The sequence below is a fragment of the Mauremys mutica genome, chromosome 1 (assembly GCF_020497125.1).
Source record: "Mauremys mutica isolate MM-2020 ecotype Southern chromosome 1, ASM2049712v1, whole genome shotgun sequence".
NCBI classification, from domain to species: domain Eukaryota; kingdom Metazoa; phylum Chordata; order Testudines; family Geoemydidae; genus Mauremys; species Mauremys mutica.
In genome coordinates this window covers 263,516,904-263,531,778 of record NC_059072.1, presented here as the reverse complement: position 1 = coordinate 263,531,778, position 14,875 = coordinate 263,516,904, and the positions used below count along the sequence as shown (strand labels likewise).

At 41.3% G+C, this 14,875-nt stretch overlaps 2 protein-coding genes across 6 annotated transcripts in view; one reads left to right on the top strand and one right to left on the bottom strand.

Annotated features, from left to right (window-relative positions):
* ITGBL1 (integrin subunit beta like 1) overlaps positions 1-14,875 on the top strand; it is a 220,838-nt gene that overhangs the window by 193,712 nt on the left and 12,251 nt on the right. For all 5 annotated transcript variants that reach the window (XM_045008639.1, XM_045008648.1, XM_045008631.1 and 2 more), the window contains one exon: positions 2,916-3,032. In XM_045008639.1, the coding sequence (XP_044864574.1) occupies positions 2,916-3,032 (117 nt within the window). The remainder of the gene's footprint in view (positions 1-2,915; positions 3,033-14,875) is intronic.
* Positions 2,345-14,875, bottom strand: part of FGF14 (fibroblast growth factor 14) — a 239,196-nt gene continuing 226,665 nt past the window's right edge. The window contains exon 7 of the mRNA XM_045008672.1: positions 2,345-2,402. Coding sequence (XP_044864607.1) covers positions 2,397-2,402 — 6 coding nt within the window. The 3' untranslated portion in view covers positions 2,345-2,396. The remainder of the gene's footprint in view (positions 2,403-14,875) is intronic.

Sequence of the window (14,875 nt, the reverse complement as noted above, 5' to 3'; positions counted from 1 at the left end):
ATCACACTAGGCACTACTCGCTTTAGTTATTCTTTTTACAAGCACTGGCTGGACAATAGGAAATGAAAAAGTGTGTATAGTAAGTGGTGGGTAAAATTAAAAGGGCTGAATATTTGAAGCTATTCGGTTTTCAGTCAGTACTTCCTCAGGTAAAACTCCTATTGTCTACAGTGGGAGTTTTGTCTGAGTGAGGAAAGCAGGATTTTATAGAAATTACATAAAGAATGACTGACTGTCAGTGCTTGGAAATATTAGGCTCCTAGGCTGGTAAATATGCCTGTGTAATTATCCTGGTATTCTTGGATTTGGACCCTTGTCCCTCAGACATATATATTGGATATGTTAGGCTTTTTAATAGCATCACAAAGCCTCCTTGATCTGCAGTTACTGTACAGCTCAAAAACATTAGCCACCCTTGTGTAACAAGAGGCAATGGAAGTCACTTGATATTAAACATCTGGAGTCAAGTTGTTCCTCTTCAGTCTCACAAGGTGTAGTGCTTGCTTTCCTGGGTGAAAAGGTGCAGACTATTATAGTCCTCAAGTGTTTAATTGTTTCTATATGCCCTGGCATTTTAAAGAGAGTTTTGGATGTATTTGGTAGTAGCTTTTCTTCTATAATCAGGTTGCTATGGTAAACCTATTATTCTAGTCAAAGAAAGAGTATGTAAGTAAAGTGCTGATCTCTTTGGTTTCATGTGAGCCTCTAATTACTCTCGAACGGATTGAGTTTGTACTGCATGTATGGTTATCACAATAAGAAGGAAGAGAATAAAGTCATAGAGAGTGTGCCTGCTGTTATTTCTGTGCAGATGCATTTGATAAAATAGTACTCTCCCTTAGATTATCTCACTCTGGGTTTGGAAAATGCTCTCTGCTGATTTTTCTGGGGAGGAATCTTTTATGTGGTGACCTGAAATTTAGTCCTCCTCAGCATGCTAATCTGTCTTTCCTTCTGTCTGTCTCTCTCAGGAATTGGCTGTTTTGATGATTATTTATTTATTTATTTATTTGTTTATAAATGTGAAATTTGCTTGAGGTTACTTGAGTACACCCCAGTTGAGCAGGGGAAGAAAGCATTCAAAACCTCAGATCCAATGATCATTCTGGTTCTTTGAGATGTAAACTAAAAATTAAAATCAAGTCACTTCTCTAGCAACACAGCGCCACCTTTACTAATGTAGTCAAAAAGGTAGAAAAGAATTACATTATATGACACAAGATTCTGGAACTATTTGTAAAAGAGGGGAAAAAATGCATGAGTTAATTTGTGTAAGATTCTTATTTGTCACCACAATAAAAATATTTTTAAATGTACCTTTTAAAATATTTCAAAATCACAGCAATACATATTTGATACAACTCTTAACCTTTAAGAGTTCAAAATAGCTTTTGGTACAATTTCCCTAAGGTACTTTTAATTTGTCTACACAGCATTTTGGAGCCAGCAGGTGTGAACCTCCCAGCCCAGGCTGAGAGATGTGGGCTAGCAGGGCTCGTGCAAGTACTCTAAAAACAGCTCTATAGATAGCGCTTGGAAGTTGTGGCTTGGGCTGGGGCTCGAGCTCTGAAGCCTAGGGGTCCAGATGGGCTTCAGAACTTGAGCTGCAACTTCAAAGTGCTGTCTGTACAGCTATTTGTAGAGCACTAGTGTGAGCCCTGCTAGCCCAAGTCTGTTGACTTGAGCCGGGTTACTCATTCCCCCTGGCTCCATAATGCTATACAGACATACCCTAAGTGACTTAGGAGGCTGTGTCCCAAATTCAACAATGATTTTTCAAGGAGACTTAGTCTAAGTGCCTAAGGCACTGTTGAAAATGGGATTAGCTTTGATTCAGACTAGTGCTTTCTCTGATTGAATTCTACATGTCTTGCACATCCTAATAATTTTCGCCATTAGCACACTCTTCCAGACATTCAATGTAAATTCTCAATTGCATCACATTATTCCTAGATATATACATTTGTAGCACCCTACAGTGTTGTTGCATACAAAATACTACATTAGACTGACATTAAGGTTGCAAAGTCAAGTACTGAAAAATTAGGAAATGCCAGGATTAAGGTTGCCCTTGCAATTATGTTTAATGAGTTTGTTTTTTTGAAGAGCGGAAAAACTGGTCAAGTAGAAATTTCCAAATCAAATCCATTAGGAGATCCCATCCATTATGATAGTCTTTTCTTACATTGTCACATACTATATTTCCAGCGGCCCCTGCCTCAGTCAGTGTTCATGAGATTATTGGGGAAGAGCATCTCTTGGAGCGTGGCTGGCTCCATTATCCCTTCCAACTTTATGGAGTCCCAGTATAGAGAGGACTGGTGAGGCTGGAAGAATATTTCAGAGGTTGCATTTCACCTGCTGCGTCCTTCAAACCCAGATCCGCAGGCACACTCTCACCTCTGTTTAAGAAAGAGGACAGGTCATAGGAGCATTAATTCTTTACCTTCCTGTTTGGCATTTGTACCAAAGTGTTAGGCGAGTTATGCTACTAGTATCCCATACTAGAAAGCTTTCCTGGGCCACTCTGTAAATTACTTTTCTAGATGATTGCATCCACATCTGGTGTTCATACCACACATACCAAATGTTTGAATTAGTTTGGAGAGTTAATTACGTAGGGAAACATATACCAATAGTTCAGCTATGCAAAGGTAGGGGCTATCATGTGATAAAATTCCCATTAATACTGACAAGAATAAAACTGTAAAGAAGATTAATGCCATTCCCACCAGCCACATGACATTATTTTGTTTTCAACCGTTTTTCTTTCTTAGAAGTATTTACACTTCAGCTGACACCGACTGACTTGTGCTTTATGTCTTTGTAGAAGCAGAACATTTCTCCCCCCCCCCCAGTTTTTATTCATTAAATCTTGATGATGTTGTGACCCTAACAATTGTTTTTTCTTACAGGGAAATGTGAATGTGGCCAGTGCACTTGTTTCCCTCCAGGAGATAACAGAGTTCATGGTAAAACCTGTGAATGTGATGATCGACAGTGTGAAGATATGGATGGCAATGTCTGTGGGGGTATGTATTCCTTTCAATAAGCAATAATTCGGAATGAATTTGTGGCTTTTCCTATTTCCCCTGATTTTGTTACAAAAGAGCATTAATGGAAACTAACCGCAGCAGTACATTGTAGTACATTTATATCTTAAAAAGAAGAAATAACAATTCCATGACTGAATATTTTAATATTCAAAATGTCTGTCAGTAAAGCCCAGTAACATTTTACACTGTGCTGATGTTCTTACATAGATATCATCAAAATGTATCAGAAATCTGTACAGATATTTAAAGAAAAACTATGGAACAAATGATCATATTTTCACTTTTTCACTTTATGATTGAAGACTTACCAATGGTATCACGTTTTCCTTTTTTCTTTTTTAAGTTAGCAATGTTCAGCAATGTATTAAGTGGCTTTAGCAGCTGATATTCAGTGACAGTTGTGTAAAGTATCATCTGGTACACCTACAGCAATCCCACCATGTTCAATGGCCCCACGAGCGCTCACAAACAAAGCATCATTAGATTGGGTTGATATTTGGCAGTGCTTTTCTCCCAATCAGTATTCACCTAATGGTCCAGCACAGCATTAAGAGCCATTTTGCTGAAGAAGGTATCTTTTAAATTAGACATGAAAAACAGTGTCTCTTTACTGATCACCTGTGGTCATTTCATAAATAAATTTAAGATCCAATAGCATTCTTCATAAGAGTGGAAGTGTTAAATACAGTTGATGTCCACTACATTCTACCACCTGCCTACTTCACTTTCCCTGCATAAGCTGAACTCATCATGTGTGCCCCTAAATAGTTTTGTAATGTGTCATGCTGTTGTGCATCATTAACAGTTCACACATATGCCCACTGAAGTTCCTTCAGTGGTGTATAAAGTGACCGTTGGTGTATTAGAAAGGACTTCGGGATTTTTTGGGATGAAAGGTACTATAGATCATTATCATTAATATAGAAGGCTCAAATTATCAGCAAAAGCAAGGAATCGGAATTTATTTCCTAAATCTTACAGAATCTAAGCACACTGCAGATTTTGTACTGTATCACAGCTATAAATAAATTCTTTATTCTTCTGTCAGCTATATGGAAACTCTGTCATTGATTGATTTTTCTGTAGTGGAGAATAGTATTACGCAGTACTTCAAATTAGTTTTATAGAGAGACACTATTTTGAAAGCAATTGTGATAATATTGCTCTAAAGGTTGCTATTCTATTTGACTGGGGGTGGGGAGAGAAAATATTGGCGTGAAGGTGTTGATCTACAGAAAGTAGTTATTTGAGAAAATTGTAGTTAAAATCTGGTTATCAGTTAAAAATAGCCCAAACAGGAGTTAATTAAATTAAGTATCCACTCAATAAAATATGCATCAAGAAGAAGTAATTTGAATGTCATTTGTTTGTGAAAGAAGGGAGAAAGCAGAAGTTAAGAGAACGGAAAAGGTCAATCTTATTGGATGCGATACATATATCGAAAACAAAACTAAGCATCTTCTTATGACTAAAATACCCAGTCTATTCTTCATAATCAGCCAGTGTCTTGGTGATGATACTAAGTAAATTGAATGCCCTCAGAATTCATAGAAAAACATTATCAATACCTCTCCTTAGAGCTGACACAGCTACCATATTAACTTTTATCTTTGACTGGCGAAGGTTATATCTCTCTCATGAATACTCATATGATGAAAGAAGAATAGTAATCGGACAGAGTCACCTGACCATTCTTGTTGTGCAAGGGATTACATTAAATCTGTACTATTATCTGAACAAATCCTAATTTTCCCTTCGGTCTAAACAGTTCTATGTAATGGGAGCACCAGAGATGAATCCATTCATTAAATAACCTATGTTTTGACTTATTTTGACTTAAAGAAAAACAGGTAAGAATACAAAAGCTTATAAAAGTACAAACCCAGTGTAAAGCTGAATCCAAACTTTAGCTCAACTTTTCTGTTTTTATTTGAACTGGTAACTTAATCATTAATGTTTTGTCCCCAAATGAATAAGATTTACTGTTATGGATCACTGGGAGTATACTGAGAAATGATACAACTACATTTGCACCCTCCAATACATTGTTTTGTAATTACAGACATTTCTCTTCTCCTGACATGGGTGGCCAGACCAAGCTCTAAAGAATAAGAAAATGTTATTTTCTGTCTAAAATAAACTCTTTTTTTTAGTTTCTGCTGCTCTTAATATAATTTTTATATCATTGAAACAATCCAAGTGCCAAAAGCCTTCTCTGAATCTTTCTCTGAATGCCCTTAGCTAGGATTCTCTAGCAGCATTCAGTGCATAGAGGATTGTCCTATAAGTTTATCTGAAAGTACTTGGTTTGAACCTTACCAACAAAATCAAGTGTAATGCATTGTACTCTCCTTGAGCCTGGTTTCCTAGTCTGCACTTGTTCTGTTTTCCTCATTAGCCACTATGTGAGTTTCAAGTTTCTTTTTTAGACTTCACCAGCCACATTTAGCTCAATCTGCTTGTACTTATTAATTTTCTTTGATCTTATTCCTTGTCTGAGAATGAAGAGTCTCTGGCTCACTTCTGATCATTTCTGGAATCAGAGACCTGACAAGACCTAGAAAGGGCAGGGTAGCACTTAATTTCAGCAGAGGGATCTGTAGGGTCCTGGGAACCAGCAATACACCAGTGAAAGGCTGGAAGGAGATGGCAAAGTGGGGATCTGCCACAGCTGTCTTCTTGGCCCTGACTTAGTAGTAGGAGTAGAAATTGCAAGTCAAACATAGCTGGATGCACTGTCAGAGCTCTTCTACTCTCTTGAAACAAACAAGTTTTTCTCAAGTATAAATGAAGGGTATATCTTTTCTAACAGAGGAATTATGGGACTTTTCTGGCTATTCAAACTCCTAGGATTTTTTCGGCAATTCACTGGATTTGAAACCCAAGAGTACTGACTAGTTAGTTAGAGCATCGCAAATTTCTTGTGAGGATGTAGCCTAATCATTTCTGAACTGTATGATGTTGGGGAAAGGAGTTGATTGAGCTAAAAGAGAATTATTCAGTTTATTATTTTGAGTTAATATTTACATTCGGTGTTTTTTGGACTATCCAAATTCTATCTAAAACATTTTTAAGCCAGCAATGGGGTTTCCTATAGCCATACTCCTAATATTTTAAAAGTATGAGTAGGTTTAAAGAAGGAAGGGGAAAAAAAACACCTGATCCTGACATTATGTGGGAAAGCAGCAAAGAGTCTTGTGGCACCTTATAGACTAACAGACATTTTGGAGCATGAGCTTTCGTGGGTGAATATCCACTTCGTCGGATGCATATAGTGGAAATCTCCAGGGGCAGGTATATATAAACAAACAAGAGGCAGGCTAGAGATAACGAGGTTAGTTCAATCAGGGAGGATGAGGCCCTCTTCTAGCAGCTGAGGTGTGAAAACCAAGGAAGGAGAAACTGGTTTTGTAGTTGGCAAGCCATTCACAGTCTTTGTTTAATCCTGAGCTGATAGTGTCAAATTTGCAGATGAACTGAAGCTCAGCAGTTTCTCTCTGAAGTCTGGTCCTGAAATTTTTTTGCTGCAGGATGGCCACTTTAAGATCTGCTATGGTGTGGCCAGGGAGGTTGAAGTGTTCTCCTACAGGTTTTTGTATATTGCCAGTCCTAATATCTGATTTGTGTCCATTTATCCTTTTCCGTAGAGACTGTCCAGTTTGGCCGATGTACATAGCAGAGGGGCATTGCTGGCATATGATGGCGTATATTACATTGGTGGACGTTCAGGTGAATGAACCGGTGATGGTGTGGCTGATCTGGTTATGTCCTGTGATGGTGTCACTGGTGTAGATATGTGGGCAGAGTTGGCATCGAGGTTTGTTGCACAGATTGGTTCCTGAGTTAGAGTTACTATGGTGCAGTGTGCAGTTACTGGTGAGAATATGCTTCAGGTTGGCAGGTTGTCTGTGGGCGAGGACTGGCCTGCCACCCAAGGTCTGTGAAAGTGTGGGATCATTGTCCAGGATGGGTTGTAGATCCCTGATGATGCGTTGGAGGGGTTTTAGCTGGGGACTGTATGTGATGGCCAGTGGAGTCCTGTTGGTTTCTTTCTTGGGTTTGTCTTGCAGTAGGAGGCTTCTGGGTACACGTCTGGCTCTGTTGATCTGTTTCCTTATTTCCTCGTGTGGGTACTGTAGTCTTGAGAATGCTTGATAGAGATTTTGTAGGTGTTGGTCTCTGTCTGAGGGGTTAGAGCAGATACGGTTGTACCTCAGTGCTTGGCTGTAGACAATGGATCATGTGGTGTGCCTGGGATGGAAGCTGGAGGCATGAAGGTAGGTATAGCGGTTGGTAGGTTTTCGGTAAAGGGTGGTGTTAATGTGACCATCACTTATTTGCACCGTGGTGTCTAGGAAGTGGACCTCCTGTGTAGATTGGTCCAGGCTGAGGTTGATGGTGGGATGGAAGCTGTTGAAATCATGGTGGAATTTTTCCAGAGTCTCCTTCCCGTGGGTCCAGATGATGAAGATGTCATCAATGTAGCGCAGGTAGAGAAGGGGTGTGAGTGGACGAGAGCTGAGGAAGCGTTGTTCCAGGTCAGCCATAAAAATGTTGGCATATTGTGGGGCCATGCGGGTGCCCATAGCGGTGCCACTGATCTGGAGATATATATTGTCATCAAATTTGAAATAGTTGTGTGTGAGGATATGTGGGGAGTTACTATTGAAATTCAACATTTCCCTTTGTTTTGTCCTTCTATCTTGCAATGCGCTGGCTAATGGTTTACATGCAGTTTCTTCTGCTGGATCGATCATCAGACATGCTCAAGTGTCTGCTATCAGGAGTTCAAATGGTCGGGGGCTGTATTTTTGGAGCAGACAGATGAGAGCTCTGTCACTACTTCCTGCTTTAAGGGCTTGTCTAAACATAAAACACTTTAACTATACTGGAACATTTAGAGCAGAGCAACACCCCTAGGCAGGATGCAGTTATACTGGTATGAGTTTATATCAGTATAGCTTAGTCCTGTGTGGGACGGGACTAAACTATGCTAGCATAAGGCACCGATATACTGATATAGCTACATCCACACTAGGGCTGTACAGCTGTACCGGTTGTGATTAAATAACAAACAAAATACCCTGTCCGAAATAATTATACTGGCACAACAACTGTATGTAGACCAGACCTAAGTTTGTATGGTAACAACTGAATTCTTGGATTCATTAGTCTTTTCCTTGTTCCCCTTTATTTTCTTTACAGGCCCTCAGCCGAAGTGTTAATGAACCAATAAAATATACTATTATTGCCATATTATTTATATCCTAATTATAGTCAAACTTTGACTGAAGCATTTATATTAATTTTTAAATAATATAAATTATATTAATTGGGTATTGTTAATTTATATTAATATTAGAATAATACATATTCATGGAATATTTTAATAAGACATACAAATGTGTCTTTACCATAATGGGCACAGTTTGCGTTCACCTACTCTGGCTTGATTTTATAGAAGAAATTCTCCGCAGAAACTCTATGCACAGCCCACAGCCCATTAGCTGATGAGCTCTATTATTGCCCTCCGCCTTCAAAAGTGCTAGAAAAGGTTTGAACTCTTTTGATTCTGGCGCTAATGAAGCCATAGGATAACTTGTTTGGAAAACTGTGAATGAAAGTGAACTCTTGGACAGGCTGGCTGTGTGGTTTCAAAAAAAATAAACAGCAGCTAAAATATGATTGTGATAAGAATTGCAAAACTACAAAATTAATTGATTTATTACTGTCTCCTTTATGAGATGTGGCAGAGAGGCGACCATTGCAGGTCCACCTATCTCTCTGTGAGCTGAGTTAATAGAATATTTAAATGGGGAATTTAGAGGACCATGCTGTTTCTCTCCTCAGAGGCTGTAGTCAGGGCCGGCTCCAGACCCCAGCGCCAAGCGCGTGCTTGGGGCGGCGTGCCGCGGGAGGGCGGCAGGTGACTCTGGTGGACCTCCCGCAGGCATGCCTGCGGAGGGTCCGCTGGTCCCACGGCTTCAGTGGAGCATCCGCAGGCGTGCCTGCGGGAGGTCCACCGGAGCCGCGGGACCAGCGAACCCTCCGCAGGCACATCTGCAGGAGGTCCACCGGAGCTGCTGGACCGGCGACCGCCAGAGCACCCCCTGCGGCATGCCGCCCTGCTTGGGGCAGCGCAATTCCTAGAGCCGCCCCTGGCTGTAGTCACCCATTGCCTCAAAGGCAGAGATTCTTTAGCAATACAATAACTTATACTAGAAACTCTCTTGTGTTGCAGATGATTTTGAGTGACAACCATATGTCTTCACTGCAGAGTTAACTGGCATTATCTACACTTGAGTTACATCTCAACCACACAGTGAAATAATACTATTCAATCTGCTGTGTCCACACTGGCACTGTACTCACTTGTGTATGGGTATGTCTTCCCTGCAAAGTTAACCTGGATGATTGGTATCCTGGTCTAAATACCCAGTGAGCCTAAGCTGGATGAGAACAGCCACACTGAAATTCACTAGCCAAATTACTGCATCCTCATTGCTGCTGCACTCTCTCATTGGGGTCACTATGGCTTCTGGGGGAATATCCCAGGGATTTCTGTGCTGCAGTAAGCAGAGACACTCTGATTCCTTTCCAGTGAATTGTGGGAAAACTTGTCAGTCCTTCTTGGCATATGGGAGGAATTGTGGGAAGGCACTGGAGGACTAGCAGAATTCTCTATTCCTGGGAGAATTCTGCACCAAAAAATTGAAAATTCTGTGCATAATATTTTAAAATTCTGCATATTTTACTTGTCAAAATAACACAATATAATCATGTTCCCACTGACAGCCCCAGTGGGAGCTCCGGCTACCCAGGGCTGACAGTGGATGGGAGTACTGGGGGCAAATCAGGAATTCGGTGGGAAGCATTAATTCTGTGCAAATTCAGCATTGTGCAATGATACAGAATTCCAGGAGGAGTAATTCTCATTGCAGTGTGTTCAGGTTGCCAGCTTGAGTGAAAATAGAAACCAGGCTCCCAGCTGGGCCAGATAGCTTTAGCTGAAAGTACCACTAAACTCAGGGGAGAGGGTTTTGTGTGAGGATGGGATGGGCATTAGGGGCAACACCCTACGAAGAACCTATACTATCTTTGCAGTGAAGACATTGTGCTAAGATTTTGGGGGCGGGGCACATCCCATGGTTCCTTGTGCTGCAGTAAACCAAGCTGCTCTATGAATTATGGGAGAACTTGTCTGTCTTTTCTGGGCACGTAGGGGAACTGTGGTACAGGACTGGAGGACTAGCAGTATTGTGGCAACACTCTGGCAGCAGCATGTTATCAGCAAACACATTTTAGTCAACTCGATTTTAAAGCACCATAATGCTCTAGTTGAGGGGTTTTGTGTATGAACTGGACTCGAGTTAGGGGCAACACTTAAATTATGACTCAAGTTAACTTTGCAGTGAAGACAAGCCCATAGTCATGGTAAAGAATGCAGTGTGTTTGCAGAGGAGTTACAGATCAGTTGGGACAGTTTTGAAACAGAGCATTTGGCTAAGAATTTGGATCTGGCTGTTCTGCTGGAGTTCTGTACTGCAGTTGTTCTGCTCTTGACCTCTAATATCACTGTTCTGTAATTTACATCCTTGTAAATAAAATAGTGGAACTTAGTCTATCTTGTGTCTGTGCCAACCCATATCTCTGCCAGTCACAATATCACCTGTCCCGACCATCAGTCATGGCAATATGGGTGCATTCTGAAGGAGGTGTTTAGATTTGTGTAGCCAATCTATGGAGAAGACTACAGAGCTCTCTGAGGAAAATACTTGGAAGTCTCACACCAACTCCCAAACATAATTTATACCATTAGGAGTGATAGGGTGCTGACACCCTGAATCCCAAAGGTGTTGCTGGACAGAACAAACTCAACTTAATACCGTAATTTATCAGCTGCAGGCATATGTTAATATTGTCATATTATGCTATATTTGTTCATTAGGCAATACATGTTGCAGATGTTTGTCTTCATTTAAAGCCATGGATTCACTCCCACTCCCTTCTCTCCACAAAATCCCAACATTGACTTCCTCCATTCTGTTCCCATCCCACTGATCGCCTCTGCGGACTCAACAGATTTCGTTCACTACAAATGTTTCTTTACATTCACAGCTCCACTGTCTCCTATATGAAGTATATTGAGACCAGGAAAAGAAAATTGCTTATTTGTCACTTTTAATTCCCTTCTTCAAGGCTTTCCCCTTCCTGTGGCCTCTTCCCTCACCTTCCAGGATCTTTCCAAATTCTTCAAGATCATCCCAGGCCACTGTGGCCTCCCTCCTCCCCATTCTCAGCACCTTTTTATTTATTCAGCTGTCTCTTACTCTGAGATTTCATTTTCTCTCTGTCTAATCTCCCTACCTGTGCCCTTGTCCCCATCTCCTCCAAGCTGCCAACCTCTCTGGTCCCTTTGTCTCTCACTCCCCCTCCTTTTTAACCTCCCCTACTCTAAGTACAAGAATGCCTTTGTTTTCCTCATCCTCAAAAAGCCAACTCTTGACCCCAGCTGTCTCTCCACCAGCTCCTTCCTCCCCCCCTTTAAACTCATGTAATGAACCATTTACAACGGATGCCCCTCCTCCTCATTCATCCTCCAGACTGGCTTCCACCTCCTCCACTCCACTGAAACTGCTTCCCCCCAAAGATTCAAGTAACTTCTTCTAGGCCATATCTCAGAGAACTTACTCCATTTGCATCCATCTTGCCCTCTCCACTGCCACTTATCACTTCACCCTCCTTGACATCATATCCTCCATTGACACTTTGTTGGACTGTTTTTTTCCCTTGGTTCTTTTACTATTTCACTGATCTCTTTTGATGAATTCTAGTCCCCAACAGTCCAACTCTGGAGGCTCATTTAGGGCTGTACCCTCAATCTCATGCTCTTCACCCTCTGCACTATGTCCCTAAGTAACCTTATGCACTCACAAAATGTCAGCCATCATCTTTGTGTTGACAACTCACAAACTGTTCTCTTCTCTCTTGGCTTGTTCCTCCTCTGTCTAATCTTGCATCTCCATCAGTTTCACAGACAGTTGTTGTTGGGATGTCTTGCTGAGCTCCTTAGCCCCTTCCTCTTCCTCTTCTCTCCATTGCTCTGTTGACCTAGGCAATACCATAAGCTTGGCAATCACTGTCAGGAGACATGTGATATTGTGGAAAGAATAACCATAGAGCTCCAGCTGCAGAGAATGAAAAGCTAGACCCTGTGACTGAACAGAATCTGTTAAAGTGAGAGCTGAGTGCTTCTGAGCATGAGGAAGGGAGACTCTGGTATTTCAAGATTAGATACTTGCTGAAATGAGCAATGTGAATGACAATCTAAGTGATTTGAATACAAATTGTCACTAGTGTTCTCTGACCAGCAGAGATTGATTAATAGCTTGTTTTCCAGACCAGCTGCCCATGTGCCGGTAGGTAGACATAAGGAGAAGGATGTGATAAATGAGGGTATAAGTGATTGAGACCCTATTACTATGTTTCTGCATGATTAAAATGAGACACTCACTTAAAATTCAGCTGTCCATCACAGTACCAGGAATAGAGCCATGATGCCTTCATTCAGACAGAAGTTGTAATAGGACCTGTCATGGATTCTGCAGCGCTCTTTTATTAGATACAGACTCTCATTCTAGGGTCTATGTCCTGGCACAAAGGTGCAGCATGCTGGTCCCAGAAGAGGATGACTAATGACAACTTTCCTGAGATATGTAAGCTGCATTCTAGGACCAGTTCTCTAATGTTCGGGTCCTGTCTGAGGATGGAGGTATCCTGGATCATGACTGGCTCGCTAGTTGCAGCAGAACTCTGGTGCTCTTCTGCCCCTATTACTTATGATATTTTTTTCCGCTCGCAGCTGCAGCATGATCAGCATTGGCTGGCCCACATGGGTAGCTTGATTATTATCCTGTACTTTATGTTGTCTTTAGGGTTGGGGGCACGCAGTGTTTATTAATAACAACAACAATAAGGCAGTATATGATGAAACAGTATTCCTAACTCCAGTCATTGCCTCATTGTTCTTCATAAGGGACCATGACTGGCTCCACTCTGAGCTTTTCTTACAGATGTCTCAGCAAATCAACTTCTGGAGGAAGCATCTAAAAGCCCTCCTGGATTCTCTTTATACTGCCAACTGGTACAACATGAGCTGTCTTGGACATCCTCACAACCTGGTGAAAAACATGGTTGAGCTCCCACTTCATCTGTGCCATTGGTGATGGCATGGGTCAGATGGAATAGACAACTCAAAGCAGTGCCTCTACACCTGAGAATCGAGCTGGATGCAATATATCGGCACTGTATCGCCAGCCCTCACCAAGGCTATGTACCCCCATAAAGCTATTTGAGTGATGCTCAGTAGTCTGTACTTCAAATAGGGCATTGCCTATGGTAATATCGTATTTAGTTTTGAGTCAAGAGGGACCATTGGCCTCCCATTTTGGAGCTGCCCTTGCCCTTAACTCCTAGGAGCAACCTAGTTCTCTGGTTACCCCAACACTGGTAGCATTAACAACAATGGACCAACTCTTGGACTATCTAAAACAGCAGAATACATTGATAGGCCTGGTCTTTTCAACCACCCAAATTCCTTTGATGGAGTCTCAGTTGTTTGCAGTGATCATGGGACATCAAAGTAGTGTTTTGACATGGAAGGTGGTAAGCACCAGTAGTGAAACGGATGTTCCAGCATGTCATATCCTTTATCCTTATCTCATACGCCAGTTGGTTTCTCTGATGCAGCTAGAACTGGTCTCAGCACTTATGCTTTTGGTGTAGCCTGCACTGGAGGAGGCAATGCAGCCAGTGTCAAGATGTGGTCCAGCAATGCAGACTGTCCTTTGAAAGTCTAGGAGGCTCTTGGGCACAAGGGTTTACCACTCTGCAGTGCTAATAAATCCCATTGGGAACTTCTTGTATTTCATGAATAAATATGAGTTTAAACTGTGGATCCTCTCCCCACATAGTAACAAGAGATTTAAAAAAAACCCCAACAACTTAACAGTAGGTGTATGGAGACCTCCAGAACTCGTGTAACTATCCTGTGATGTCAGAACTGCAGCAGTGAAGACAGCTGTCTCCTTCACTGATGTTTGAAGGCTTGTGTGGCTGCATGAATCGAGTTAATGTAGAAGTTTAAGGAGCTGCTGTATGCCAAAGGATACCTTTTTGGGGAAAAAGACAGAGGCTAGTGTCATGAAAGCCAATGTGTTGAGTAGCACCTCCTGTGTTCTCACTGCTGCACCAAGATAGCATTGTGCTTTCTCCACCTCTAATGATTAGCATGTGGCAATCTGGAAGCAGCTATAAATGGTGAAGTAAACTTCTTAAAGAGACCTTTCCACTTCAGGATCCTGTCCAGTATGTAGAAGGCAGAGAATGGTCACAGCAGCAAAATTATTGCACAAGTCCTATTAAAAAAAACAACAAAAAAATCTTTCTAACTAAACCAAAAGTTAGAATACTTTTAATTGGATTTGTGCAGTAATTTTGCAGATGTGGTCATTCTCTGCCTTCTTTAAACCACAGAGAGGGCATGGGGCTCAGTGTGAATTACACATTCGCCCACTTGTGCTTGCAGGAGTACAAGTATTTGCACCTCCAAAAATAATTTTCCAGTATGCAAGTCCTATTCAATGTATTGAATAGTTAGTTCTTCAATATTTGAAATATTTTAAAAATTTAATCCATGTCTTGCTAAAGAAAACCAAAGTAAAAGAGGCCAAATACCCTGGGAGAAACTTGGCCATGATCAGAAAATGGAGAAAATCATATGTTTATACCCATATCCTTATGCAATCTAAACACTAGCC